The sequence below is a fragment of the Callithrix jacchus genome, chromosome 21 (assembly GCF_049354715.1).
Source record: "Callithrix jacchus isolate 240 chromosome 21, calJac240_pri, whole genome shotgun sequence".
Taxonomy (NCBI): Eukaryota; Metazoa; Chordata; class Mammalia; order Primates; family Cebidae; genus Callithrix; species Callithrix jacchus.
The window spans coordinates 39,718,236-39,745,336 of record NC_133522.1 but is presented as its reverse complement, the minus strand read 5'-3'; the positions used below and the strand labels follow the sequence as shown (position 1 = coordinate 39,745,336).

At 42.6% G+C, this 27,101-nt stretch overlaps 2 protein-coding genes across 15 annotated transcripts in view; one reads left to right on the top strand and one right to left on the bottom strand.

Annotated features, from left to right (window-relative positions):
- The window catches only part of ITSN1 (intersectin 1), a 236,394-nt gene extending 222,296 nt beyond the window's left edge, over positions 1 to 14,098 (bottom strand). For all 8 annotated transcript variants that reach the window (XM_035283062.3, XM_035283065.3, XM_035283063.3 and 5 more), the window contains exon 1: positions 13,888 to 14,098. The gene's annotated coding sequence lies outside the window, so the exon portion shown is untranslated. The remainder of the gene's footprint in view (positions 1 to 13,887) is intronic.
- Positions 14,099 to 14,859: 761 nt separating this feature from the next.
- CRYZL1 (crystallin zeta like 1) overlaps positions 14,860 to 27,101 on the top strand; it is a 51,798-nt gene continuing 39,556 nt past the window's right edge. For 4 of the 7 annotated variants that reach the window (XR_013530667.1, XR_013530665.1, XM_017967066.4 and 1 more), the window contains exons 1-2: positions 14,860 to 14,920; positions 23,984 to 24,055. Coding sequence is in view for 2 of the 7 variants with exons in the window: in XM_017967066.4 (XP_017822555.1) it covers positions 23,990 to 24,055 (66 nt within the window). In the remaining 5 variants the exon portion in view is untranslated. Of the gene's footprint in view, positions 14,921 to 23,981; positions 24,056 to 27,101 lie in introns of those variants that run through there. The other 3 variants (XM_054249056.2, XM_078358743.1, XM_078358741.1) reach the window with 1 other exon arrangement.

Here is a 27,101-nt window from a genome sequence, read left to right as displayed (position 1 = left end):
TCTGGCTACAAATTTAGGGGTTCCCATAACTCCACTTCAAGTTCAGTAACTGACTACAACAACTCATCGAACATGCAAAAGCTCTACACAACTCAGGAACAGACAAACGGAAGAGATTCACAACACGAAATATGGGGGAGGGGAGGTACAGAGCTTCCATGCCCTCTCCTCCTCTGTGCAGTACAGGCACCCACCTTTCTGCATAGCATGTGTTCACCAACCCAGAAGCTCTCCAAACCTCATAGTTTCAGGACTTTCATTTGCAATTTCATTACACAAGCATGATTGAGTATATCACTGACCAACTGACCGAACTCAATCTCCAGTCCCTATCTCTTCCCTGGAGCTGGTGGTGGTGGAGGGCTGAAAGTTCCAACCCTCTAATCTAGCAGTTTGCTGATTGCTTCCTGCAAACCAGCCCACATTCTGAGGCTGTCCAGCCCCTCATCCCGAGGAGCCACTTCATTAGCATGAACTCAGATGAGATCCAAAAGGGCTTATCAAGAATAACAAGACACTCCCACTGCCCAGGAAATTCCAAAGTTTTTGGAAGCTCTGTGCTACGAATCAGGAACAAAATGATATAAAACTATGCAATAAACTACACTGATACACAGTAAGTAATCAATAAATAACTGCTGAAACAATTAACAAAAGGATAGATAATAGAATCATTCACCAGGATGGGATATACAGAGGAAGAGTTGGTAAGAACAACAGTGGCAAGTGAGGAATGTTCTAGACATGTTGCACTTTTAAGTGCCCAATGCATCCAGTAGGTACAGTCATGAAGCCAGTACCGTCAGTCAATGATGGACTGCATATACAATCATGGTCCCACAAGATTACAACATCATATTTTTACTGTACCTTTTCTATGTTTAGATATGTCTCAATATACAAATACTTACTCACTATTTACAGCTGCCTACAGTATTCACTACTGTAAACACTGTAGGGCTTTGTAGCCTAGAAGCAATAGGCTATACCATATAACCTAGGTGTGTAGCAGGCTGTACCACCTAGGTTTGTCTAAGTAGTTGACCCTTGAATAACATGAGTTTTAACTGTGTGGGTCCACTCATATTCAGATTTCCTTCTACCTTTGTCACCCCTGAGACAGCAAGACCAACCAACCCTTCCTTCTCCTCTTCAGCCTACTCGAACTGAAGACAACGAAGATGAAGAATGTTATGATGATCCACTTCCACTTAATGAACAGTAAATATATTTTTCTCCTCCTTATAATTTTCTTACTACTATTTTCCTTTCACTAGCTTACTTTATTGTAAGAATAGAGTATATAAGGCCTGGCGCAGTGGCTCATGCCTGTAATCCCAGCACTTTGGGAGACCAAAGTGGGCAGACCATCTGAGGTCAGGAGTTCAAGACCAGCCTGACCAACATGGAGAAACCCCATCTCTACTAAAAATACAAAATTAGCTGGGTGTGGTGGCGCATGCCTGTAATCCCAACTACTTGGGAGGCTGAGGCAGGAGAATCGCTTGAACCCAGGAGGCGGAGGTTGCTGTGAGCTGAGATCATGCCATTGGACTCCAATCTGAGCAATAAGAGTGAAACTGTCTCAAAAAAAAAATATGTAGAGTATATAATACATACCGCATATAAAGTATGTATTCATTGCCTATGTTATCAGTAAGGATTCTGGTCAACAACAGGTCATCAGTAGTTACATTTCTGGTGAGTAAAAAAGGTTATATATGGTTGTTTTAAGACAGAATCTGGCCAAGCGTGGTAGCTCAAGCTTGTAATCCCAGTACTTTGGGAGGCCAAGGCGGGCAGATCACCTGATGTCAGGAGTTCAAGACCAGCCTGACCTACATGGAGAAACCCCATCTCTACTAAAAATACAAAAACTAGTCAGGCATGGTGGCACATGCCTGTAGTTCCAGCTATCTGGGAGGCTGAGGCAGGAGAATCACTTGAACCTAGGAGGCAGAGGTTGTGGTGAGCCAAGATCACGCCATTGCATTCCAGCCTGGGCAACAAGTGTGAAACTCTGTCTCAAAAAAATAATAATAATAATAATCTGGCTCTGTCGCCCAGGCTGGAGTGCACTGGCACAATCGTAGGTCACTGTAACCTCAAATTCCTGGGCTCAAGCAATCCTCCTGCCTCAGCCTCCCTAGTACCTGAGTCTACAAGAGTATACCACCATGCCCACCTAATTCTTAAAATTTGAATAGATATGGGAGTCTCACTTTGTTGCCTAGGATGGTCTCAAACTCCTGGCCTCAAACAACCCCCTCACCTTGGCCTCCTGAAGTGCTGGGATTTCAGGCAAGGGCCATCGAGCCCTGCCTATATATGTGGATTTAACTGTGTTGGATGGGGATCAATACCCCAACCCCTCCCTTGTTCAAAAACCAACCATACACTTTATGATGTTTGCACAATGACAAAATCACCTATCAGAACATCATCATTACATGATGCTGGATTAGAACCCAGAAAAAAAGATACAGCTCCCGGTAGAGACAGATAATAGAGTGAAATGACTTTCATTGAAGATAATGAAAGGTCAAAAGAGGTATAAAAGCCCTAGCAACATTTTAAGGATAAGAAGCCCTCAAGGGGGATTGGAAAGTTATAAGCAGGGAGGGAAGGAAGGAGGGAGGGAGGAAAGGAAGGAGGGAGGCAGGGAAGAGGGAGGGAGGGAGGGAGGGAGGGAGGGAGGGAGGGAGGGAAGGAAGGAAGGAAGGAAGGAAGGAAGGAAGGAAGGAAGGAAGGAAGGAAGGAAGGAAATTAAAGGGTAACAGGCATTCATCACTTGTTTTGGAAGTTCCATGCCAATAAACAAATATAAGTTATGGTGGCTCATGCCTATAATCTCAGTACTTTGGGAGGCTGAGACAGGAGAATTGCTTGAGCCCAGGAGTTCAAGATCAGCTTGGGCAATACAGCAAGACATCATCTCAAAAAAAAGAAAGAAATGCAAGTTAAAAATAAATTATAAATTCTAGGAATAAAAATGGTCTTTTTTTTTTTTTTTTTTTTTTGAGACGGAGTTTCGCTCTTATTACCCAGGCTGAAGTAGTGCAATGGTGCGATCTCGGCTCACCGCAACCTCCGCCTCCTGGATTCAGGCAGTTCTCCTGCCTCAGCCTCCTGAGTAGCTGGGATTACAGGCACGCGCCACCATGCCCAGCTAATTTTTTGCATTTTTAGTAGAGACGGGGTTTCACCACGTTGGCCAGGATGGTCTCGATCTGTTGACCTCGTGATCCACCCGCCTCGGCCTCCCAAAGTGCTGGGATTACAGGCTTGGGCCACCGCGCCCAGCCGAAAATGGTCTTTTATAAACATGGTGGTCTATATGAAAAACCCAAGAGAATTTTTTAAAAAGCATAAAAGACTTAAAGGGTCGAGATTCTGTCTTGGTTCAAGGCTACATACCTAGGGCAATGCCAGGCACATGCAGCATGTGCTCAAACATTCACTGAACAACTAAACTCAGAACTTCCCAGTCACAGCCAGAAGCAGGCTCACAGCTGTAATCCCAGCACTTTGGGAGGCCGAAGAGGGCAGATCATATGAGGTCAGGAGTTTGAGATTGGCCTGGCCAACATGGCAAAACCCCATCTCTACTGAAAATACAAAATTTAGCTAGGTGTGGTGACACACACCTGCAGTCCAAGCTACTCGGGAGGCTGAGGCAGGAGAATCACTTGAATCGGGGAGGTGGAGGTTGCAGTGAGCCAAGATCGTGCCACTGTGCTCCAGCCTGGGCAACAAGATTCTGCCTAAAAAAAAAAAAAAACACAAAAGGGCCAGGCGGGGTGGTTCACACCTGTAATCCCAGCACTTTGGAAGGCCGAGGTGGGCAGACCATGAGGTCAAGAGATCGAGACCATCTGGCCAACATAGTGAAACCTCATCTCTACTAAAATACAAAATTAGCTGGGCATGGTGATGCATGCCTGTAGTTCCAGTTACTCAGGAAGCTGAGGCAGGAGAACTGCGTGAAGCCGGGAGGTGGAGGTTGCAGTGAGCTGAGATTGCACCACTGCACTCCAGTCTGGTGCCTGGCAAAAAAGCAAGACTCTCTCAAAAAACAAAAGTAAAGAAAAGAAAAAAAAACACAAAAGAACTTCCCGGCGGGGCACAATGGCTCACATCTGTAATTCCGGCACTTTGGGAGGCCAAAGCAGATGGAGCATGAGGTCAGGAGTTCAAGATCAGCCTGGCCAAGATGGTGAAACCCCATCTCTACTAAAAATACAAAAATTAGCCAGGTATGGTGGTGGACACCTGCAATCCCAGTTACTCAGGAGGCTGAGGCAGAGAACTGCTTGAATCCAGGAGGCAGAGGCTGCAGTGAGCCACAATCACACCACTGCACTCTAGCCTGAGCAACAGAGACTCCGTCTCAAAAAAAAAAAAAGAACTTCCCAATCATAGTACTTAAAATGGATTATAGTTGTGCCAAAGATACTGATGTCCTCAGTTTTGGGGAATGATGCCTATGACTGGTACTAATTATTTCTACGAATACGGTATTAAAATTACCTGATAGCACAAATATTGAGAAGCATGGAATGTAAGACCACACTGCTGGAACTTAAGAGTTCCAGCAAGACAGGCTAGTTACCAAACACATTTGTATAAGGCCAATAGGCATTTAATAATAATTCGCATTCATTGGTAATACAGAAAATAACGCAAGTTAAAACAAATAAAATTGGCCACCATGTTTTTGGAGCCAGTTTTATCCAGTCCTGGTAAAAGAACAGGGAAACAAGTACGTTTTACATGATAGGAGGAATCTATCTGAGGGCAGTAGCTGCAAAGGCTTTGCAAACATCTTTTGGTCCAAGAATTTTACCTGTCTTCATTAAAAAGCAAAAAGACAAAGAATCTATAGGTCCAGCAATAAGTGACTGATTACATACGTGGTAATGTAGCAAGAAAGGCTACAAATTAAGTGACAAAACACAGGCTATAAAACTGTATGTACCTGAGGTTACAAACTGGCAAGGCAACACAGACTGAATTCAGCCCTCAGGTATGCTCTAACCTCCAGTGTGTTAACAAAACAAAGTGTAGCCTGCATAAAAGTCAGAAGATTTCATATTAAATCCACATTATCTTAAATAACTAGAAGGTGTAGTAACACCAGGACGCATCCTCCCAGAATCACAAAGGTCTGGGTTGACTGGCCCTGGACTGTCCTTCTGATAGGACTACCTTCAGTGCTTATGGTCCCTAACAGGCCTTCAAGTCTTCCAGGCTGAGCAGCTTCACACCAGGCACCTGCTGGGTAACTTGAGCATGTTGACCTTCACAGGGTATTATCAGTCATTATCACTGGATGGTAAGATCTTGGTAGGCTTTTAGTCTTCTTTCCTTACCCACGTTTTCAAAAGTTTTCTTCAATAAACATGTATTCCTTTTGTAGTAGGAAAAAACATGTTATTTTTTTAAATTACCAAATCACAACTGTAATATCACTTCATCTTCCAAGATCAAAACAACTAAAGATAACAGGTAATGACTATGGTTTAAAACTAATTGAACTAAGAAGTAATGTAAGGTTACAATTACTGCAGGATTTCCCTCCCTTTGTTACTAATTAAAACTCCAGACTGGACAGACAACAGTAGCTTTTTACAAAATAGATCTTTCTCAAAGGGAACAAACAGCTTCTGTAGACAAAGCATAAGCCAGCTATTTTAAGGATTCATTCCCATACATTTATGACTTCTCTCATTAAGAAAAGGAAACAGAAAAATCTCTCCTATCAGAAACCTATATTCATAACCTCAATTAATTTGTTTGTAAAGCTAAATAATTCTTTATTTCACACTGCTATTTCATTTGATCAATAATAATAGTAATTTTACGGGGTTCTCTTTTCCTCAAAGAACTCTAGAAATTACCATTCATCTTAAACATCCCTGAGACCTCACAAAGTAAACCATATTATCCTCCTCACAAAGATAAAGTAGAAGGCTAGGCAGAAACATCAACATCCATAGATAGCTGGACGTGGAGTCAATGCAATGCTCCTCTCTATCCCTCCTCCAATCCACTCCCGCATGATATCCAGAGGGAGCTTTTTAAACAAAAGCACATGATGGGACTCCCCTGCTTAAAACTTACAGTAGCTTCCTACTCCCCAGATATTCTGAATCAAGTCCCAGGTGGGCCTCTCTTTCACTCCTCACCTGTCTCTCTTGTCCCCAGCACTATCTCAGAGCCCTCTTGCCTCCAGTCTTGAAGGGCCTCAAATACTCCTTTATTATTTATTTATTTATTTATTTATTTTGATACAGAGGCTTGCTCTGTCACCAGGTTGAAGTGCAGTGGCTTGATCTCGGCTCACTACAACCTCCGCCTCCCGGGTTCAAGCGATTCTCCTGCCTCAGCCTCTCAAATAGCTGGGACTAAAGGCACATGCTACCATCCCCAGCTAATTTTCGTATTTTTAGTAGAGACAGGGTTTCACCACGTTGGCCAGGATGGTTTCGATCTCTTGACCTTGCGATCCTACCGCCTTGGCCTCCCAAAGTACTGGGACTACAGGCATAAGCCACCGCACTCCTTTATTTAATAAACCAACAAATAACCCTTGCATGTCTGCCAGACAGCAGGCGCTGCTCTAGGGCTGGGGGCTAATCCCCTGGACAACAGTGATATACTCCCTGCCATCATGGAGCTAACATCCTGGTAACCCCACTACCAAGTTTCTTCCTCCGCTAATCATTTAAATAATATTATAACAATTGTAATAACTGTATCTCAAGGGGTCTAAAAATAAGCAGTGCTACCTATAATATAGACCTATTTTCATTTAATGACTTTAATTTTAGCTCTTTATATTAAGAGCAGGAAAGAGGAGAAATAAAGGCAGAAAAAATTACTATTCATTGAAATCTGCAATATACCAAGAATGGCACTCATTTTGTTGTCAATTTTTCCTTTTTTTTTTTTTGAGACGGAGTTTCGCTCTTGTTACCCAGGCTGGAGTGCAATGACACGATCTCGGCTCACCGCAACCTCCGCCTCCGGGGTTCAGGCAATTCTCCTGTCTCAGCCTCCTGAGTAGCTGGGATTACAGGCACGCGCCACCATGCCCAGCTCATTTTTTGTATTTTTAGTAGAGACGGGGTTTCACCATGTTGACCAGGATGGTCTCAATCTCTTGACCTTGTGATCCACCCGCCTCAGCCTCCCAAAGTGCTGGGATTACAGGCTTGAGCCACCGTGCCCGGCCCTTGTCAATTTTTCAAGGTTTATCTTGTTACTAGCTTTATAGCTTTCATTCATCAGTGGCCAAAATCCAATACCCCAATTCTGCAAGAATGGGGCAGCTGAGTTTCAAATAACTTCAGAAACTGAAAGATAACTTGGTTTTAAAATCTGCTATCTTAAGTTCACAGCAGAAATGAATTGATTTGTATAAAACACTGGATTCACAATGGATGCTCTTATAAGTAATACACTGGAATGATATATGTGTTTACACAACATTTTGTCTGTGCTAGAATAAAACTGCTCAAGAAATTTGCCTTGCAGAGAAGCAATTAGCCCTACACACACAGACAGACACAAACACAGAAAACGAATGGCTCCAATGGCATCTTGTTTCAGTGTTTCTATGGGAAGAGTCGGTGTCTTTCTAAACTAGGTTGGTTAAAGCCTGGCACATCAGTTGACCTCGTCCATGTCCATAAACCATATCCATGTCTTGCAAATCCATGCCACCAGACACCAGAACGATTTGCAGACATAATACAAGAAGGAACACGTCAAATGCTCACCAGTGCAACCGAGGAGCAAAAGCACTGCCTTAAAGAGGGGATATTTAATTTTAACCACCACGGGTTAAAACTCTGACCACTTGCTATGTTGCTATGACCTTGTTCTTTTCTTTTTCTTGAGACAGAGGTTTGCTCTACCACCAAGGATGGAGTACAATGGCACGATACCAGCTCACTGCAACCTCTGCCTACCAGGTTCAAGCAGTTCTCCTGCCTCAGCCTCCTGAGTAGCTGAGATTACAGGCACATACTACCATGCCCAAGTGTGAGCCACCGCACCTGGCCAGACCTAGTTATTTTCACATTCAGATTTAGTTGAATCCAAAACTCTGCCACATCCCTCAGTTCGACTCCTGGCTCCACCACTCAACAAAGAGCCAAACACACTACCACATGGCTTCAGCAGCCCCCACACCACACAAAAACAATAGGTTTTGGTGACCAACTGAAATCTGAGCTAGGCAGCACAGACAAACTCAGTCCAGCAAGCTGAGGCCAAAACAATTTCACCAATGTTCTCTCTGGGCAGTAAGCTAATAAAGCAAGCTACCTATTGTTAATTTTACTAGAAAAACACTGAAAGAGCAATGATGAATTCAAATAGATTAACTTGTTTAAAATTCACTTTCTTGGCTGGTGCAGTGGCTCACACCTATAATTCCAGCCCTTCTGGAGGCCTAGGTGGCAAGATCACAAGATCAGGAGTTCAAGACCAGCCTGACCAACATGGTAAAACCCGTCTCTACTAAAAATACAAAAATTAGCCAGGCATGGTGGTGGGCACCTGTAATCCCAGCTACTCGGGAGGCTGAGGCAGGAGATTCATTTGAACCTGAGAGGCAGAGGTTCCAATGAGCCAAGATTGCCACTACACTCCTGCCTGGGTGACACAGAAAGACTCCGTCTCAAAAAATAAAAAATAAAAAAAATAAACTACTAGAGCCATAAAGCGGAATATTATTTACTTACTAAAACTGTTATAACTGACAATATATATAGGGAAAGACACTCATGACAGCATGTTAAACAGAAAAAAAGCAGGTTACAACCATATGTATGACAGGATCCCGTTTTTGTTGCCAGAAATTGTGTATGAATAGCCCATGCACCCACACAAAAGTATCTGAAGAAATATGTATGCAGGTAGTAGACTTACAGGGTTTTTTGTTTGTTTGTTTTGTTTTTGAGACGGAGTCTGGCTCTGTCACCTAGGCTGGAGTGCAGTGGCGCAATCATAGCTCACTGTAGCCTTAATCTCCCGGGTTCAAGTGGTTCTCCCACCTCAGCCTCCGAAGTAGCTGGGACTACAGACACACATCACCAAAGAAACTTCTTTTTTAAGCAACAGACTTCTACTTACTACCATAAAGTACAGTAGTACAACACTTAAATCGGTTAGCTTTTGAGTTTTGTGTATTTTTATACATCCCAATTCTTTATCATCACTATAACTACCATTTATTAAGTGGATTTGTCTCAAAAACTTATGTAAGTAAGCACATAGAAATATCTGAACTTGATTATTACTACTCCTATTTTCAGCTGAGAAATGAGGCATTGAGAGGTTCGATCAAACTCACCAACTACATGTAGTCAAACACAATATTCTCCAGAGTCTGCACTCGTAACTACATAATATCTATGGTGCCCTGTGTTGAACTCTTGAAAAGAAGGTGTAAAGGTCAAATTTTATTAACGTGAAAAGTGAAATTGGAAAACATAACAACTCTTTGTATTTGTTAGAAACCAATTTTTATAGCAGTATGTTGGAATTATATGGTTAATAAAATGGTATTTCGATATAAGACAATATACCAAATATAAGTATGACATAAGATGTACCACTACACTGTAACATAAATTTACATTTGGAGTCTCTAAGCAAATGCTTTGCTATGAATCTTCTTTCTGGCTAGTCGCCTTGAGCATACTACTCCTGGGAAATGTCTCTCCTTTCAAAACTAACCAAACTTACAGGAGTCACTGGCGTATGGTGCTTGTGGCTCCTAATTTAAAAAGTCAGTGACTACTAAGTTATAGATTAATTTGACAAGTAAACTTTTAAAAGATTGGCCTGGCCGGGCGCAATGGCTCACACCTGTAATCCCAGCACTTTGGGAGGCCAAAGCAGGTGGATCAGGAGTTCAGTCAGGATTTCAAAGCATGAGGTCAGGGGTTCAAGACCAGCCTGGCCAAAATGGTGAAACCCCGTCTCTAGTAAACATACAAAAAAATTAGCCAGGAATGGTGGTGGGTGTCTGTAATCCCAGCTACCTGGGAAGCTGAAGCAGAGAATTGCTTGAACCCTGGAGGCGGAGGTTGCAGTGAGCTGAGAGCATGCCACTGCATTCCAGCCTGGGCAACAGAGTGACACTCTGTCTCTTAAAAAAAAAAAAAAAAAAAAAAAAAAAAGATTGGCCTCACTGCAATGTAGTTTATGTATTCACTCAACAAACATTTAATTGAGTTCCGCCAGGCACTGTTTTAGGCCCTGGTGGTACAGTGGTGAACCAAAGCCTTTGCCTTCTGAAAGGTACATGACAGGTACAATTATGTAGCTGAAGGTCATGGTCAATTGTTTTTTATTAGCAACCTAAGGCATAAAACTTAACCTGCCACTTGAAAAACTTTCTATCCGGGCCAGGCGCAGTGGCTCACACCTGTAATCCCAGCACTTTGGGAGGCCAAGGTGGGCGGATTACGAGGTCAAGAGATAGAGACCATCCTGGCCAACACGGTGAAACACCATCTCTATTAAAAATACAAAAATTAGCTGAGCCTGGTGGTGCGCACCTGTAGTCCCAGCTACTCGGAAGGCTGAGGCAGGAGAATTGCTCGAATCTGGGAGGCAGAGGTTACAGTGACCCGAGATCACGCCACTGCACTCCAGCCTGGAAACGGAGCAAGACTGTCTCAAAAAAAAAAAAAAAAAAAAAAAAAAGAAAGAAAAAGAAAAACTTTCTATCCACTTCAGAAGCAGGTCTCAGGAGATGCTCAGCAAGAAGGAAGCCACTGGTTTCCAACTTCCCTATGCAAGAGAAATTCCTGGAGAAGGCAGTAAAAATACCAACTCCAGGGCTCCACCTCCAGCTGTCGGGTGAGGTGACAGAAACCTGTATTTATTTTTATGTTATTTATATACTTACTTACTTTTTGGACACAGGCACTCTGTTGTCCAGGCTAGAATGCAGTAGGACAATCATGGCTCACTGCAGCCTCGATCTCCTGGGCTCAAGTGAACCAGATCCTCCCACCCCAGAGTCTAGAAGAGCTGGGAATATAGGCACGAGTCATTATGCCCAGCGCATTTTTTTTTTTTTTTTAAATTATTTCAGAGGCAAGGTTTCTCTATGTTGTCCAAGGTGGTCTCAAATTCCTGGGCCCATGCTAGCCTCCTATTTCAGTCTCTCAAAATGTTGGGATTCCAGGCTTTAGCCACCATGCCCAAAACCTGTATTTTTAACAAGTGCCTCCATTAACACTGAGGTAAATGATCCGTGGTCCACACTTTGAGAAACCCAACCAGTAAGTGGAGCCATTCAGGAGGAAGTGATCATTCAGAAGGCAATAGCTCTATGGCAGAATAATCTGAGGTGTGTAATATAACCCCAACTCTCATGTCATTAATTCTCTACAATTCGCAAATTTTAGCAAATTAAAAAGAATAGAGTAGGGGAATTTGGATGAGGCACAGTGGCTCATCCCTGTAATCCCAGCTCTTTGGGAGGCCTAGTGTCTAGGTGGGAGAATCCTTTAAGGCAGGCTTTTTAGACCAGCCTGAGCAACATAGAGAGACCCTGTCTCTAGAAAAAAATTTGAAAACTAGCTGGGCATGGTGGCATGCACCTGTGGTCCCAGATACACCAGAAGCTGAGGCAGGAAGATCACTGAAGCCCAAAAGTTAGAGGCTGCAGTGTGCCATGATTGCGCCACTACACTCCAGCCTGAGTGACACAGCCAAACCCTGTCTTAAAAAAAAAAAGTAAAGGCATTTACCATCAGCTCCTCCTTCATCTCTTGCAGGAGCTTGATAGTTTGTCCCAAACTAGGCATTTGGGGAAAAGATAAACTTGAGCAGAGGTTCTACTACCAATATTAAAGATAAGCTTTAAGAAAAAGAAAATTGCTAGTCAACTGCCAAGAAAAAAAAATGCCAAGAGAGACAAACATTTCACAGAACTAACTTGCTACCCTATTTTATGCCCTATTTCACAATGCTTAGTATCTGAGCAATCCACAGGGTTCCAAAGTACATTAAAAATTTGTTCATCTCCTCTCTTACTCAGGCAGAATAATAATGGAGATTTCTGAAGGTACCATGCGCCTCAGCAATTTCAACAGATACATTCTTAGATAAAGAAATACCATTTTTTAAAAAAGATCATACTATCAGAAATGATCTTTAATGGATTACTTAAGGGTGTCTGAAGTAATTTTAACACCATCATCAAATTAGTGTCCCTCATTCCTTAATTTATATGACTTAAAAGTCCCTGGATTCTTTACAAATCCACCTGCAGAAAGGATTTTTCTTTCACATGTATGTATTTTTTAATGTTTTTACTAACAAGGAAGCTCCCATCAAAATAACGTTTCCAGCAAACCAGTAAAAGAAATTTTAAACAGAAACATATTTTGTTCTCAGAGATAAACTAAGAAATAATAACTATGAAGGGTGTTTAAGCTTCTGCACTCTCAGCCTTAAAGTCATCTAAAAACAAAGATATCCAAAAAATACATTCCATCTATTCATATTTTGGGGGTTTAGAGTGGCACCATGCAAACCAGCTGGCCTGCTGGGTCCTGGCCCCAGTTCCTGCCCTCACATCCTGTCCACTACATAATCCATGAGATCTCTGTGCCTTTCTCTTCATCCGTTCCACGGGATTAGCAAAACTGCCTCCCCGCTGACAGAACTGAGAATTTCTAGCGGCATTTGTTTGTATGGAATTTGCTGTTATTATCCACCCTCTCATTGGCTCTGTTTTTATTATCTGTACGTTTTGATCAAGAGGGAACAGCAAGAGAAGAATGCCAATAGACAGGCACAAAGAAACGCATCTGGCCGGAGCCTGCATATATTTAAATTTCCAGGTTGCTGCTGCCCTCAGAACAGCACGATGATGGCAAAGTTCTAGAGGAAACTTTCATATTGAAGAGGCTATAAAAATCTCCATCGCCTCCAACTCCACAGAGAAGAAGCTAATCTATTTCTTCCAAAGCAAAGCCTTCTCGAGTCTGAATCAAAACAAAAGATTGCCCATAGGAAATGTAATCTCCGAAGTTGTTTTCGAATCCCAAAGCAAGCAGAAGCGCAGGAAGGTGCGGCCGACTCCTCGCCGGTTTCCTTTCCTTGGGAATTCTGATGGCATTCCCTCGTGCAAGCAAGCGGCCGCAATTGTGCCTTGGGTCCACACCACAAAACCGTGTCGGTGCGTAAGAAGGGAAGGGACGCGGCAGACCCGGGGACGCGCTCACAGGGCGCGGGAGCCGCTCTCGGTTAAATGCCTTTAGGGGCGGCCCCGCGGCGCGCCCTGGGGCCGAACGGCATTGCCTGCCCTTCACTGACCCAGGATTCTGCAGGCTCTCGAGTGAGGAGCCGAGGAAGGAGCGGGGGCTCCAGGCAGAGGCGGCGCCGCTCCCGCCAGCGCGGGTCCCCGGGAGGCCAGCGGGAGGCGAGGCCGGGCCGCCCCGCGCCGGTGGCCGAGGGCAGCGAGGTCAGCCCGGGAAGAAGCGGCCGCCCGGGGTCTCCGCGGGAGGAGAGAGCCCGCTCGGCGACGGGGCCGCGGCGCCCATTCATCCCCACGCCGGTCCCGCGGCCGCCACGCCACGGCCCGCCGCGGCCCCCGGCCTCCCGGTGCGGGTCCGCCCGTCGCCCCGTCGCCCCGCCGCCCCGCCGCCGCCCCCGAGGACGGGAAGGACGAGGCGGAGGGGCGGCCGCTGCCGTCTCCCGGGCGCGCGGCGAGGAGCGAAGGGCGGCCGGGGGGACAAGCACCGGGCGCGGGACGGACGCCCCGGGCGGCCATCGCGCCGACCCCCGCGCCGACCCCCGCCCCCGCCGCCGCCCGCGATCCAGGCCGCCGCCGTGCAGCCCGCTCCTCACCTCATCTCCGGGCGGGTCCGCGCTACCGCCCCAGGGACAAATCAGTGCCGCTCACGCGCCGCGGGGAGGGACGCAGGAGCCGCAGCCCCGCAAATCATCCCCGCCCGCCTCTCCGTCCGTCCCGGAGCCCGCTCGGGGTTCTTCCTCGCGAGCCGCCGTACTACGGAGCAACCAAGCTGCTCTCCCTCCCCCGGCGCCTCCACTCCTCTCTACCTCCTTCTCTCCCTCCCTCGCTCCCTTGCTCCCGCCTATCTCCTCATCTCCCTCCGCTGCCTCCTCCGCCCCCATCCACCCCCCCGTCTCCGCCCACAAGTGGGTGGAAAAACCTCCTGCCAATCGGAAGAAGAGGCTCGCACCTTCTCACCGCCCCCTACCGCTGGCCCCACCCACCGAGCAAACCCAAGGAGGGAGAGCCAAAGAACTGTAAGACAACAGTGACAAGCCAAATGAGCCAATCAGCAGGCGTTGAGGGGGGGGGCGAGATTAGCACTCCTCTCCCCGCGACGTAGGCGAAACCGGGGATTTCTTGTCTGATGTTGCCCTATCGTGGTTTATGGAGATTTTGCTCCACGATTTCGGCGCATCTGCTCGTTCCAGTGCAAGACGCTAGATAGGATGCACTTACTAAGTTAATTATTGGAGGTTTTAAAGGAGAGAATAATGTGGAAAGGAAAAGAGAGGCGAAGCACCACCCAAAGCGGTTGGCAGGGGCAGTGGTTGGAATGAGGAAGGGTGTGGTCTTCAGTTAGAATTTGCATAAAACGGAACCCATGCAGGCGATTCCCACTTCGCCCATTTATTGGTAGCCCTTAGGGCTGTGCCTCGCCTCTTCCCCCGCCCCCGAGCGGAACCTGCCGGGAGATGTAGTTTCGAGACCGGTTGCCATGGCGTCCTCGACAGCCTCGCAAGTCCGACCCCGCCCTTCAGGAGTGACGAGCCACCTGACCAATGCGAGCGGGGGGCGGGCTCTCTGCGGAAGGACTTGAAGGTGGCGGTGGCGAAGGTGCAGGCCGTTGGGGCGGATCAGAGGCAGGTGAGCCCCAGGAAACGCGTTCTGTGTCTTGAGAAACGGGACTTTAAGCGAAAGGTGGAGAGATGCCCCACGAAACCGTGCAGCCCTGGGGAGGATGGTGGTTCGCGTCGAACCCCAACCGGAGACTCTTTCGGGCCCAGGCCTAGCTTAGCTGAGGCCGCTGAGGGGCGGGTAAGACTAGATTTGAGGGACAGTTTCCTGGACCTTGACGGGTTTTGATTGTAGGTCTTATCTCAGTTTGCATCTCCCTCTACTTTTATGGAGACCGAGGTCTGGGAGTGCCCTTCCACTCAATCTCCCAGGTTGAGTCTTTCTCCACTGTTGCTTGTTTCTAGAATTTGAGTGTGTTTTTCTTCCTCTGTTACTTCTTCTCAGCCACTTCTTTCTTCCTCATCCCTTTGCTGTATTCGGAAAGCAGTTAGTAATTATTCGCTGTATGTGGCTTTCGAGCCAGATCTGCCCTCTTCATTCCGCTAAACAGCGGAATAATCTGGAGCGAGATGTAAGCATTGCCTTGGAGTAGGTCTGGGTAGAAGCCAGAAACATCTGCGTTTCTAAGAAGCTCCCAGGTGTGGCTGTCCACGTTATGAGCAGCAAGGTTTTACCTAAACTCTGTCCAGTACAAATATACTGCGAGCCCCTTATGTCATTTTAAGTTTTGGGGTAGCTACATTTAAAAAGTGAAAAGAAACTTCGTGAAATTAATTTTAATTATATTCTTCATTTAGCCCAGTATATCCGAGACATTACTGTTTCATCGCTTCATCAAATATTTTTAAATTGAGATGTTACGTTCTTCGTATTAAATCTTCGAAATCTGATGTGTATTTTCCACTTCCAGCACATCTCAATTCCGACTAGACACAGTTGGAGTGCTCAGTAGCCACCTGTGCTAGTGGCTGCTACCGTAGCCCACTGCAGAAATTAAAAGGTGTGAAAAGTAAGGTTGCATTGACGAAACCCTTTGCAACTCTGTGAGATGGGCTTCAGAACTACTTTAGAGATTCTCTGTAATTGAAATATGCCCAACTTACAGAAATAATAGTTAAAATAGCCAACATTTCTGAAAGTATGATGTTGCCCTGAGTGCTTTGCATGTACTATTTAATCCTTATGTCAACCCTTTGAGATAACTGCTGTTATTATCTAAGATATGGGATCTCGGGCCCAGAAGGTTAAAATTAAGTAGCCCAAAGTCATACAGCTGATAAGTAGGAGAGCCAGGATTCAAACTCGAGGCAGTTTTGACTTCTAAATCTGATCCAGCAGCCACTGCAGTGTAAAATTACTACTTTTTATTACTGATTTCCCTTCACTGATGCCTCTGTTCCAGCTTATAGCAGGGGATAAGATGTTTAGATTTGAGAGAGTTCCCCATACAAGATCAAGCTGCCAGCCTTGTGCAGTGAAACTATACTCTTTTTGTAGACCCAATGATTAGTACTACATTGAGCTCAGGAGAATTTTAAGAGTAGAAGAGCAAAAATACACATATTAGGCGGGGCGTGGTGGCTCACACCTGTAATCTCAGCACTTTGGGAGGCCGAGGCAGGCGGATCACTTGAGGCCAGGAGTTCGAGACCAGCCTGACTAACATGGTGAAACCCTGTCTCTACTAAAAATACAAAAGTTAGCTGGGCATGGTGGTGCATGTCTGTAATCCCAGCTACTAAGGAGGCTGAGGCAGGAGAATTGCTTGAACCCGGGATGCAGAGGTTGCAGTGAACCGAAATCGTGACCACTACACTCTAGCCTGGGCAACACCCTGTCTCAAAAAAACAAAAAAAATGCATATATACATATGCTAAAATATGGTATTTTACAAAAAAATTTCTTCCATTGTATACATAGTAAAGACATGAAATTTTCTCTTGATTTTTGAATTAGTAAATATTTGATAATCAAAATTAGAATTCATATTTTTCATTTGAAGCAAGAAGGGGTTTCTCCATGATCCTCTAGTGAAATGGAAAATTAAGCATTTACAAGCTTTGGTAATGTTAGTAGGTAAAAAAGAAAATCAGTTAAATGGATTGCAGGGGAGCTAGTAACTGCGGTGTGGTAGAGTTGTGGAAGGATCCTTCAGTTGGTTATTTTTGTCATCACCAGGGACCTCCACCTGCATTGTCCCAGAGTCACATGCTTAAGGCAGCATAAAGGGAAGATTCATTCATCACACCATTTGCTCCCTTGTTCCTCAAGTAGTACAATATGGGAAAGTATGATGCTCATTCAAAAATATAAATGAAAGTTAAGTTTCTATTGTTCTGGATCATACTATATTAAATAACCCTACATTGTATAGTAACTGGACCAGAGATTTTCAGATCTTTGGGATAATGACCATCCCATGTCCCCAGCCCCCAAAGATATGGGTGGGGAATTGCTCATGTAAGAAACCCTAGACTCTTAAGTGAAAATGCAGTCTGAAAATCAACAGATAATAAAATAAAGCCCTCATGTGGGTGGGGAGGTCATCAGAAATTCTTTTTTTTTTTTTTTTTTTTGAAATGGAGTCTTGCTCTGGTGCCCAGGCTGGAGTGGAGTGGCACGATCTCAGCTCACTGCAACCTCCACCTCCCAGGTTCAAGCAGTACTCTGTCTCAGCTTCCCAAGTAGCTAGGATTACAGGCACTTAGCACCATACCCAGGTAATTTTTGTATTTTTAATAGGGACCCATACTGGCTAATTTTTGTATTTTTAGTAAAGACAGGGTTTCACCATTTTGGCCAAGCTGGTCTTGAACTCCTGACTTTATGATCCACCTGCCTTGGCCTCCCTAAGTGCTGGGATTACAGGTGTGAGCCACCGTACCCGGCCAAATTCTTTTGAAATCCAGGAGTTCTTTGTTGAGAGCCACTGTGCTAGCTAGACAAAAAAGAAACAATTTCCTTTTCTGCTTCTTTATCTGCTTCTTTATCTGTCTTTAGATCTCAGGTTGCATAAGATGTAGAGATTATGCCACACATGTATAAATTCAATTGAATATGTATCAAGATTGTCACAATAATCCCAGCACTTTGATAGACTGAGGCAGGTAGATCACGAGGTCAAGAGATCAAGACCATCCTGGTCAACAAGGTGAAACCCCGTCTCTACTAAAAATACAAAAATTAGCTGGGCATGGTGGCGCGTGCCTGTAGTCCCAGCTGCTTGGGAGGCTGAGGCAGGAGAATTGCTTGAACCCAGAAGGCAGAGGTTGCCGTGAGCCGAGATCGTGCCATTGCACTCCAGTCTGGGTAACAGCAGCAAAACTCCGTCTCAAAAAAAAAAAAGACTGTCACAATTAGAAGAGAATTTAATGGTCATCTGATAACATCTGTCCCACTCAATCGATGCTTAAATCTCCTTTATAAAGTCACGGTAATATGTACTCAGCCTCTGTTTCAGTCCCTCTAATGATAGAAACCACCTGATGTTGTGCATTCTCCACTTAGTTTTAAATTATAGTGCCTAAAGTTCTTATATTATCAGTTGGAATTGCTTTCCAAGGTTTACCCAGGTATAAGCCACTGTCACAGTGTCTCCTGTGCCCGTCTATATTATAATAGGCACAAAGGAGCACTGTAGTTGTACACAGCAAAACACATGTGGACTCTTTGCTTGTGCAAAGTGTCCTTTGAGTATACAGACTCGAGAAACTGTTTTGCCTATGCAATGTAGAGATGTCTTCAACTGTTATGACCATGCATTCACTATTCTCTTTAAGAAACAAACCTGACCCATTAGGACTACCATCCTCCATACCCTGCAGAGTACAGTATTTGAGCCAAACCTCCAGCTAGTTGCTTTGATTATACTGACTATATTCTTTCTGGCCAAATATTTGGACACATTTCTTTTTCCAATGTGTGGATTTGTATGAAAAGTCTCACAGATTAATGCAAACATTGTTAAAATGTAATATTAATTCACCTCTTCCCTATGATCTGAAATATAATTGAAGATTTCCCCCTAACAATCCAGCTAGTATTATAATGCTGTGCACAGGTCCCAACGATGGATAGGGAACAGGGTGTTGGATACTCAGATATCACAAGAGAGCCTGGGATGGTGACCAGGTTGAGCATACAGGGCCACATTTCAGAGTTGACCTCATCTGTTTTTCTGTTGTCTAGCTGCTTGACAATAATATATCTTTGCTTTCCTTAAAACAAAAATGAGGCCAGGCGTGGTGGCTCACGCCTGTAATCTCAGCACTTTTGGAGGCTGAGGCAGGTCAATCACCTGAGGTCAGGAGTTCGAGACCAGCCTGACCAACACGGAGAAACCCCATCTCTACTAAAAATACAACAAATTAGCCAGGTGTGGTTGCACATGCCTGTAATCCCAGCTACTCAGGAGGCTGGGGCAAGAGAAACACTTGAACCCAGGAGGCGGAGTTGCAGTGAGCCAAGATCGCGCCATTGCTCTCCAGCCTGGGCAACAAGAGTGAAACTCCATCTCAAAACAAAAAGAGGTATGTTAGAAACATTATAACTGAACTCTGAGCCTGAAGTGGCCATAGTATTATAAAGTTTGCGTTGGGGAATAATAAAAATTTGAGCATATAAGAAGAGGAGTTTGGACTTCCAGGAATTAAATTAGCCATAGGGGAATGCATGGGTTGAATGAGGAAGAGAAATGAAAGCATTCGTCAGTCTATCGCCATAGGGATGGATCTAAGGTATTCCTGATGACTGGAGAGTACAGCAAATTCTTACTTGGGAGGAAAGATGAGTCCAGCTTTGTGTCTGTTGAATTTCAGGTTGGTCTGATGCTCAGACCACTTTTGGCCTGACAGTATAGGTAAGGAATGATTTGTAGAGGTTTTATTTACAATTATTAATAGATGAGCTTCTTGGGGGATTGAGTGTAATGGAAGAGCAAGTGGAGTTCATGTTGCTATTATAAGAAGGATGAAACCATTTGAAATTACTTCCCATTGATTTTTAGAAACCCCTAGCAGATCAATATCTTTATTAACTACTTTCTTGAAGTGTTGGTAGTCAGGTGTTTAATTTATGCAAAGTCCTTATTCTGCTTTTGCTAAAAATTATTTAAAATTGGTATTCTTAATTTTTGTTTCTGCAGATTTTTAGTAAGTTTACTGTGTGATCATTATAAAAATTTATAGTACTACTAGCACAATCCTCAGTTTGTGGATTAATTCAAATATTTAAAAATTCTCATATACCTGTAAAAATATAAATCCTTATGCTTTTCTTTTTTTATTTTTTGTCTAATTTTTATATATTTATTGTTATAAGATGGGGTTTCACCATGATGGCCAGGCTGGTCTTGAATTCCTGACTTCAGGTGATCCACCCACCTAGGACTCCCAAAGTGCTAGGATTACAGGCGTGAGCCACCACACCCAGACTATTTATTTATTATTTTTTTAAAGACGGCACTTCACCAGGTTGGCCAGGCTGGTCTTGAACTCCTGCCCTCATGATCCACCCGCCTGGGCCTCCCAAAGTGCTGGGATTACAAGCGTGCACCACCGCACCCGGCCCCTACTCTTATGCTTTTCACAGGCTGTATCAGCCTACATTTTTAAACATGTTTATTAAAAAGTTTTATGTTTTTAAGAGACAGGGTTTTGCTCTGTTGTCCAGGCTGGATTACAATGGTGATCATAGCTCACAGCAGCCTCCAACGCCCAGATAGGACAGGTGAGCGCCACTAAACCAGGCTTACTTATTTATTTATTTTATTTTAAGAGACAGGGTCTTGCTTTGTTGCCCAGGCTGTCAAACTCCTGGGCTCAAGCAGTCCTCCCGCCTCAGCCTCTCAAAGTGTTGAGATGACAGGTATGAGCCACCACCCCTGGCCAAAAAGCTTTAAAATGTACTCTTTCGATATAATAAAGTTTATAGTGGAACTTACAGTTTTGAAGTTACATGACTTTTCTTAGAAATGTCATAAATATTATATATATTGTATTTATTTATTGAGACGGAGTCTCACTCTGTCGCCAGGCTGGAGTGCAGTGGCATGATCTCGGCTTACTGCAACCTCTGCCTCCCAGGTTCAAGCGATTTCCTGCCTCAGCCTCCCAAGTAGCTGGGACTACAGGTGCACACCACCATGCCCAGCTAATTTTGTATATTTAGTAGAGACAGGGTTTCACCATGTTTGCCAGGATGGTCTCAATCTCTTGACCTTGTGATCCACCTGCCTCCGCCTCCCAGAGTGCTGGGATTACAGGCATGAGCCAACACACCTGGCCTATATATTTTAATTTATATTTTTATTTTATACAATGTTTTATTTTTTATGTCCTATGTGCAAATGTCTTTTAAGTCAATACAAATTTTATTAAATAACATGAGACTGGCAGAGTGTGAGACCAAAAACAAAAAATAACATGAAATAAAATTTTATTGAATAATAGAGTAAGTGTTTTATTTAATCTGCCTAGGAAACCATGTGGGCCTTCAATACCATTCATTCTACCATTTTCTTAGTACTAGGAACTCAGTATTCCTTTTTTGGACTTGCAAGACAAGTATTTCCTCAATTTTATTCTGGCTGCTTTTGTAAAAAGCACCTCTTTTTTTACTTTGTAATTTTAAGGATATTTTCGTTCCCATACAATTTTTAATTGGACCAATAAAACATTACTTTTTTCCACTAACCAGGGCAATTTTTTCCTAATTTAAAGAAACTATTTAGGATGATGTGACTAAAAATATTTCCATTATTATATGTATAATATTTGTTTTAGGAGATACTAGGGGTGCAAACAAGTAGTTATCCAGGGTCTTTGAAACTGGGCACAGTCTAAGGTTCACGTGACTGCTTATCTGGGTGATATGCCATGTCTTTCAAGATTCAAAGGGCAGAGAAAACAGTACCTTCCAGTATCACAAAGCAAGATGCTTTGAAATCAAGGTGTTGATATGTGATTGTTTCACTTCTCAAGGCAATTCTAGTAACTCCAGACTGAGTAGGAACAGAGATTTTTTTATTTAATACTTATGGATATAGATTTTCCCAGGTTGGGAAAGCCCACTAGTTAGTAAATAAATAAAGCAAAGTTTTGTTAATATGTAATGAAATCTGGAAGCACGGAACAGATGGAGTGATTGTCACTGGGGATGATTCCGGAGAGGGGGTAGAACTTGAACTTTATTTACTTAGCTGAATCTGTGAAGCATTCTGTCAGAGACCAGGCCATACCTAGGAGCTCTGAGACAGGGGGTAACCCTATGATGTGAAGTGATACTGACTAGATAGGCAGAGGGTATGTGCTTGGATGTTGTGGAGCAGTGAGGTAGAGCAGGGAAGGTGAGTATGCATTTTAGAGAGCCTTCAAAAGTAGGCAAGAGAGGTAGATTTAATGCTGGAGGGAATACATAACTGCTGTAACTATGCTTAGGTTCTCTCCAGCCCCTAAACAAAAACATGGGCACAAATAAAGACCTTTTGCAACCAAAGGGTTAGAATTAATCATTTGACCTAGTTTAATCCTGCTTTTATATACTTCGTTGATACATGCTACATACATAATTTCTATATATATCTTAAATGTGTATTCATTTCTGTTAGTTCCAGCATTAGATTATCACATCTGAGAAACCAGCAATCATTGTTCAACTACACTCTGTAAAAACTCTTTACATGTTTAGATCCAAGTAGATCCACTAGCATTCAACACAGAGGGCTGGCTTTATGGGCATGTGGCCTATGCAGTCTCACTGACCTCACACTCAGAAGTGCTTGCTTTCATGCTCTGCTATCTTGAAATTTTAGTAATTTCTAGACAAGGCTTTCCACATTTTCATTTTGCACTAGGCCCTGCAAATTCTGTATCCAGAAATATCAACAAGTACTTAATAATGATCTTAAAAGTATTCCACTTTAACTGATATATCTAATGTTAGCAGCTCAGGAGGAAATGATTAAATGCCATGGTTAGGAGTAGTGACTTTGGATTCAGTAGCACCTGGTTTATATTCTAGTTCTGGCCCAGCTGGTGCTGTGAGACATCAACTATGTGCTTAAGCTAAGATTCATTTTCCTCATTCATAGAATAAATGAACTAATAGTACTTTCACCAAAAAGTACATACAAGGATGTTTTTAGCAGAACCATTCGTAAGGGCCCCAAACTGGAAAGAATTCAAATGTCTATTTATAGGGGAATGGGTAAATAGCAATTTGTTTATACAGTGGAGTACTACATAGCAATGCGAATGAATGCAATACAACTACAAGCAACAACATGAGTGAGACTCACAAACATAATATAGAAAGAAAGAAAAGACATTAAAGAGTATAAGTTTATGTATATAAAGTTCAGAAGTAGACAAAAATCTCTGCTGTTAAAATTTAGGATATTGGGTCTCCTTAGGAGGAGAAGGGGACACAGGGAACTTCTGGAGGTCTAGTGATGATGTGTCCTCTGCTATGACATGGGCATATCCACACTGTAAAATTCAACAAGTTATATGCTGGGGGATTTGTGCACTTTCCTGTATTTTATACTTCTATAAAATTTGCATTTAAAAAAATAGTCTTATCGTACAATTACTCAGAAAATTAAAGAAACAATTGTGGAATCCTTAGAGATGCTTCAAGAAATCCACAGAATATAAGTTTCAATACTCTCATTAAATAATTTATAGACTGAAACAGAAGAATTAGGGCCACGATTTCAACCAGTGTATTGGCTGTTCACTTTGTCCTTTTGAGTGATCTTTAAGACTTTGAAAGCCTTTGGTAAACATTGATAATTAAAGGAAAATTTAATAAAAGGTAAATAAAATTGAGCTTCTCTGGCCATCATAAGGTTTCTTTTAAGTAATCCTTTTTTATTGTATAGGAAAGTAAAATGAAGCATGTTTGCCTTTTTAGTAAAAGGTTGAACTGTAAACCCATTCTCAGACAGGTGCCCAGAAGTTGTTGAATATTCTCTTATTTGATCACTTTGTGAAAGATTTTTTAAATTTACTTATTTGAAGTCTACATTTATAGTTGTCATTTTATCCTTTGCCAGGACTATTTTTCCATTTTTGCTTTCATTTAGTCTGGAAAACTTGTTCTTTTATTTCATATATATATGTTTATTTTTAGGTCACTATGAAAGGCTTATATTTCCAGCAGAGTTCCACAGATGAAGAAATAACATTTGTATTTCAAGAAAGGGTAAGAAAAAATGTTTAATCATTAAAGTAAACAAGATAGTGTATCTTTATATGCCATAAACCCACTTTTAAATGACATGTTATTTTGAGTGGGACTTAATAAACAAAAATTACTTAAACGAAACTCCTCAAATTACAGTACTTTCCTTTAAATTGTATGTGAAAATGGTGGTTCATATTGTAGTGTAACAAAAATTTTTTGTTTCATTTTGTTTTTAATTGACACATAATTATATATATTATTGGGCACAGAGTGATATTTTGATTCATGTATAAATATGTAATGATCAAATCAGGGTAATTAGCATATCATCACTAAAATACTTGCCATTTTGTTATGTCATTCAAAATCTTCTCTTCTAGCTATTTTGAAATATGTACTACATCGTTAACTATAGTCAGTCTACTGTACAATAGAACACCAGAACCTATTCCTTCCATCTATCTGTAACTTTGTACCTGTTGACCAACCTCTCTCCCTAGCTCCCACCCCTTTCATCTCCCCAGCCTCTGGTAACCATTATTGGAATTTCTACATCTATGAAATTAACTTTTTTAGATTCAACATTTGAGTGATATCATGTAGTATTTGTCTTTCTGTGCTTTGCTTATGTTGCTTTGCACAATGTTGTCTAGATTCATTCACATTTTCACAAATGACAGGATTTTATTTTTTTATGGCTGAATAGTATTCTGTTGGGTATATATACCACCTTTTCTTTATCCATTCATTTGTTGATGGACACTTAGGTTGATTCCATATCTTGGCTGTTGTGAATGGTGCTGCAGTCAACATGGATGTACAGATATCACTTTGATGTATTGCTTTCATTTCCTTTGGATGTATGTATACCCAGGAGAAGGATTGTTGGATTACATGATAGTACTTTTTTTTTTTAATTGAGACAGAATCTCACTCTGTCACCCAGGCTGGAGTACAGTGGTGCGATCTCAGCTCACTGCAACCTCTGCCTCCAGGGTTCAAGTGATTCTCCTGCCTCAGCCTCCCGAGTAGTTGGGATTACAGGTGTGCACCACCATATCTGGCTAATTTTTGTATTTTTAGTAGAGACAGGGTTTCTCTGTGTTGGCCAGGCTGGTTTCAAACCCCTGACCTCAGGTGATCCACCCTCCTCAGCCTCCCAAAGTGCTAGGATTATAGGGGTGAGCCACCACGCCCAACCTGGTAGTTCTATTTTTCATTTTTTGAGGAACATCCAGATTTTTGTCTATAATGGCTATACTAATTTACATGACCACCAGTGTATAAGAGTTCCCATTCTCCATATCCTCACCAACATTTGTTATTTTTTGTCTTTTTGATAATAGCCATTCTAATGGGGATCAGGGGATATCTTCTTGTGGGTTTGATTTCTATTTCACTGATGGCCATGGTCAAGTGCTATTCATCCCAGGGATGCGAGGATAGTTCAACATTAGCAAATCGATAATATGTGATATATCACATTAACAGAATGAAGGACAGAAACTCTCAATAGATACAGAAAAACTATATAATAAAATTCAGCATCCCTTCATGATAAAAACCCTACATAAATTAGGTATAGGATGAATAGACCTAAATACGTATATTAGGTATATGCAATAAAATAAAAGCCATGTATAACAAACCTGCAGCTGATATCATACTAAACAGGAAAACGTTGGAAGCTTCTCTTCTAAAATCTGGAACAAGACAAGGATGCCCACTTTCACTACTTCTTTTCAACATCGTGCTAGAAGTCCTAGTCAGAGCGATTAGGCAATAGAAAGAAAGAAAGAGCATTCAAATTGGAAAGAAGAAAGTCAAACCATCCCTGTTTGCAGATGACGTGATCTTATGTATAGAAAATCCTACAGAATCCACCAAAAAACTATTGGAACTAATTAACAAATTCAGTAAAGTTGCAGGATACAAAATAAAAAATCAGTAACCATTCTTTTTTTGTTGTTGCTCTTGTTTTGTTTTTTTGAGACAGGGTCTTGCTCTGTCGCCTGCACTGGAATACAGTGATGCAATCTGGGCTCACTGCAACCTTCCCCACCACCAGCTCCCCCCTAGCCTCCTGAGTAGCAGAGACTATGGGCATGAGCCCCTATACCTGTTGAACTAACTTTTTTTTTTTTTTTTTTTTGTAGAGGCAGGTTTTGCCACATTGCCCAGGCTGGTCTCGAATTCCTGGGCTCAAGCTATCCTTTTGCCTCTGCTTCCCAAAGTGCTGGAATTACAGGCGTGAGGCACCATGCCCAGCCAAATAGCAGTTCTCTGTACCAACAGCAAACTATCTGAAAAGGAAATTGAAAGGCTAGGCACCTGTAATTCCAGCACTTTGGGAGACCAAGAGCGGAAGGATTACTTGAGTCCAGGAGTTCAAGATTGGCCTGGGCAATACAGGGAGACCTCGTTTCTACAAAAAAATTTTCTTTTTAGTTAGCCAGGCGTGGTGGCTTGTATTGTAGTCCCAGCTACTTGGGAGGCTAAGGTGGAAAGATCACTTGAGCCTAGGAGGCCAAGGCTGTAGTGAGCTGTGATCTTGAAACTGCACTTCAGCCTGAGCAACAGAGCAAGACCTTGTCTCAAAAAAAAAAAAAAAAGGAAAGAAACAAATTAAGAAGGCAATCCCATTTATAATACCTACAAAAAATAAAATACCCAGGAATAAATTTAACCAAGGAGGTAAAATATCTCTACAATGAAAACTATAAAATATTGATGGAATAAATTGAAGAGAACAGTAATAAGTAGAAAAATAGTCTACATTCACTCATTGGAAGAATTAATATTATTAAAATGTCCTTTCTATCCAAAGCCATCTACAGACTCGATGCAATCCCTATCAAAATGCCACTGGCATTTTTCACAGAAACAGAAAAATAATCCTAAAAATCGTATGGAACCACAAAAACTCTGAATAGCCAAAGCCATCTTGACCAAAAAAATAAAGCTGTAGGCATTACACTACCTTACATTAAAAAATATTTTTAAAAGAAATTGCTGCAAGAGTTTTTAGTTCTTGAGGTTGGTGGTGTAAAAGGCATTAGGAAGA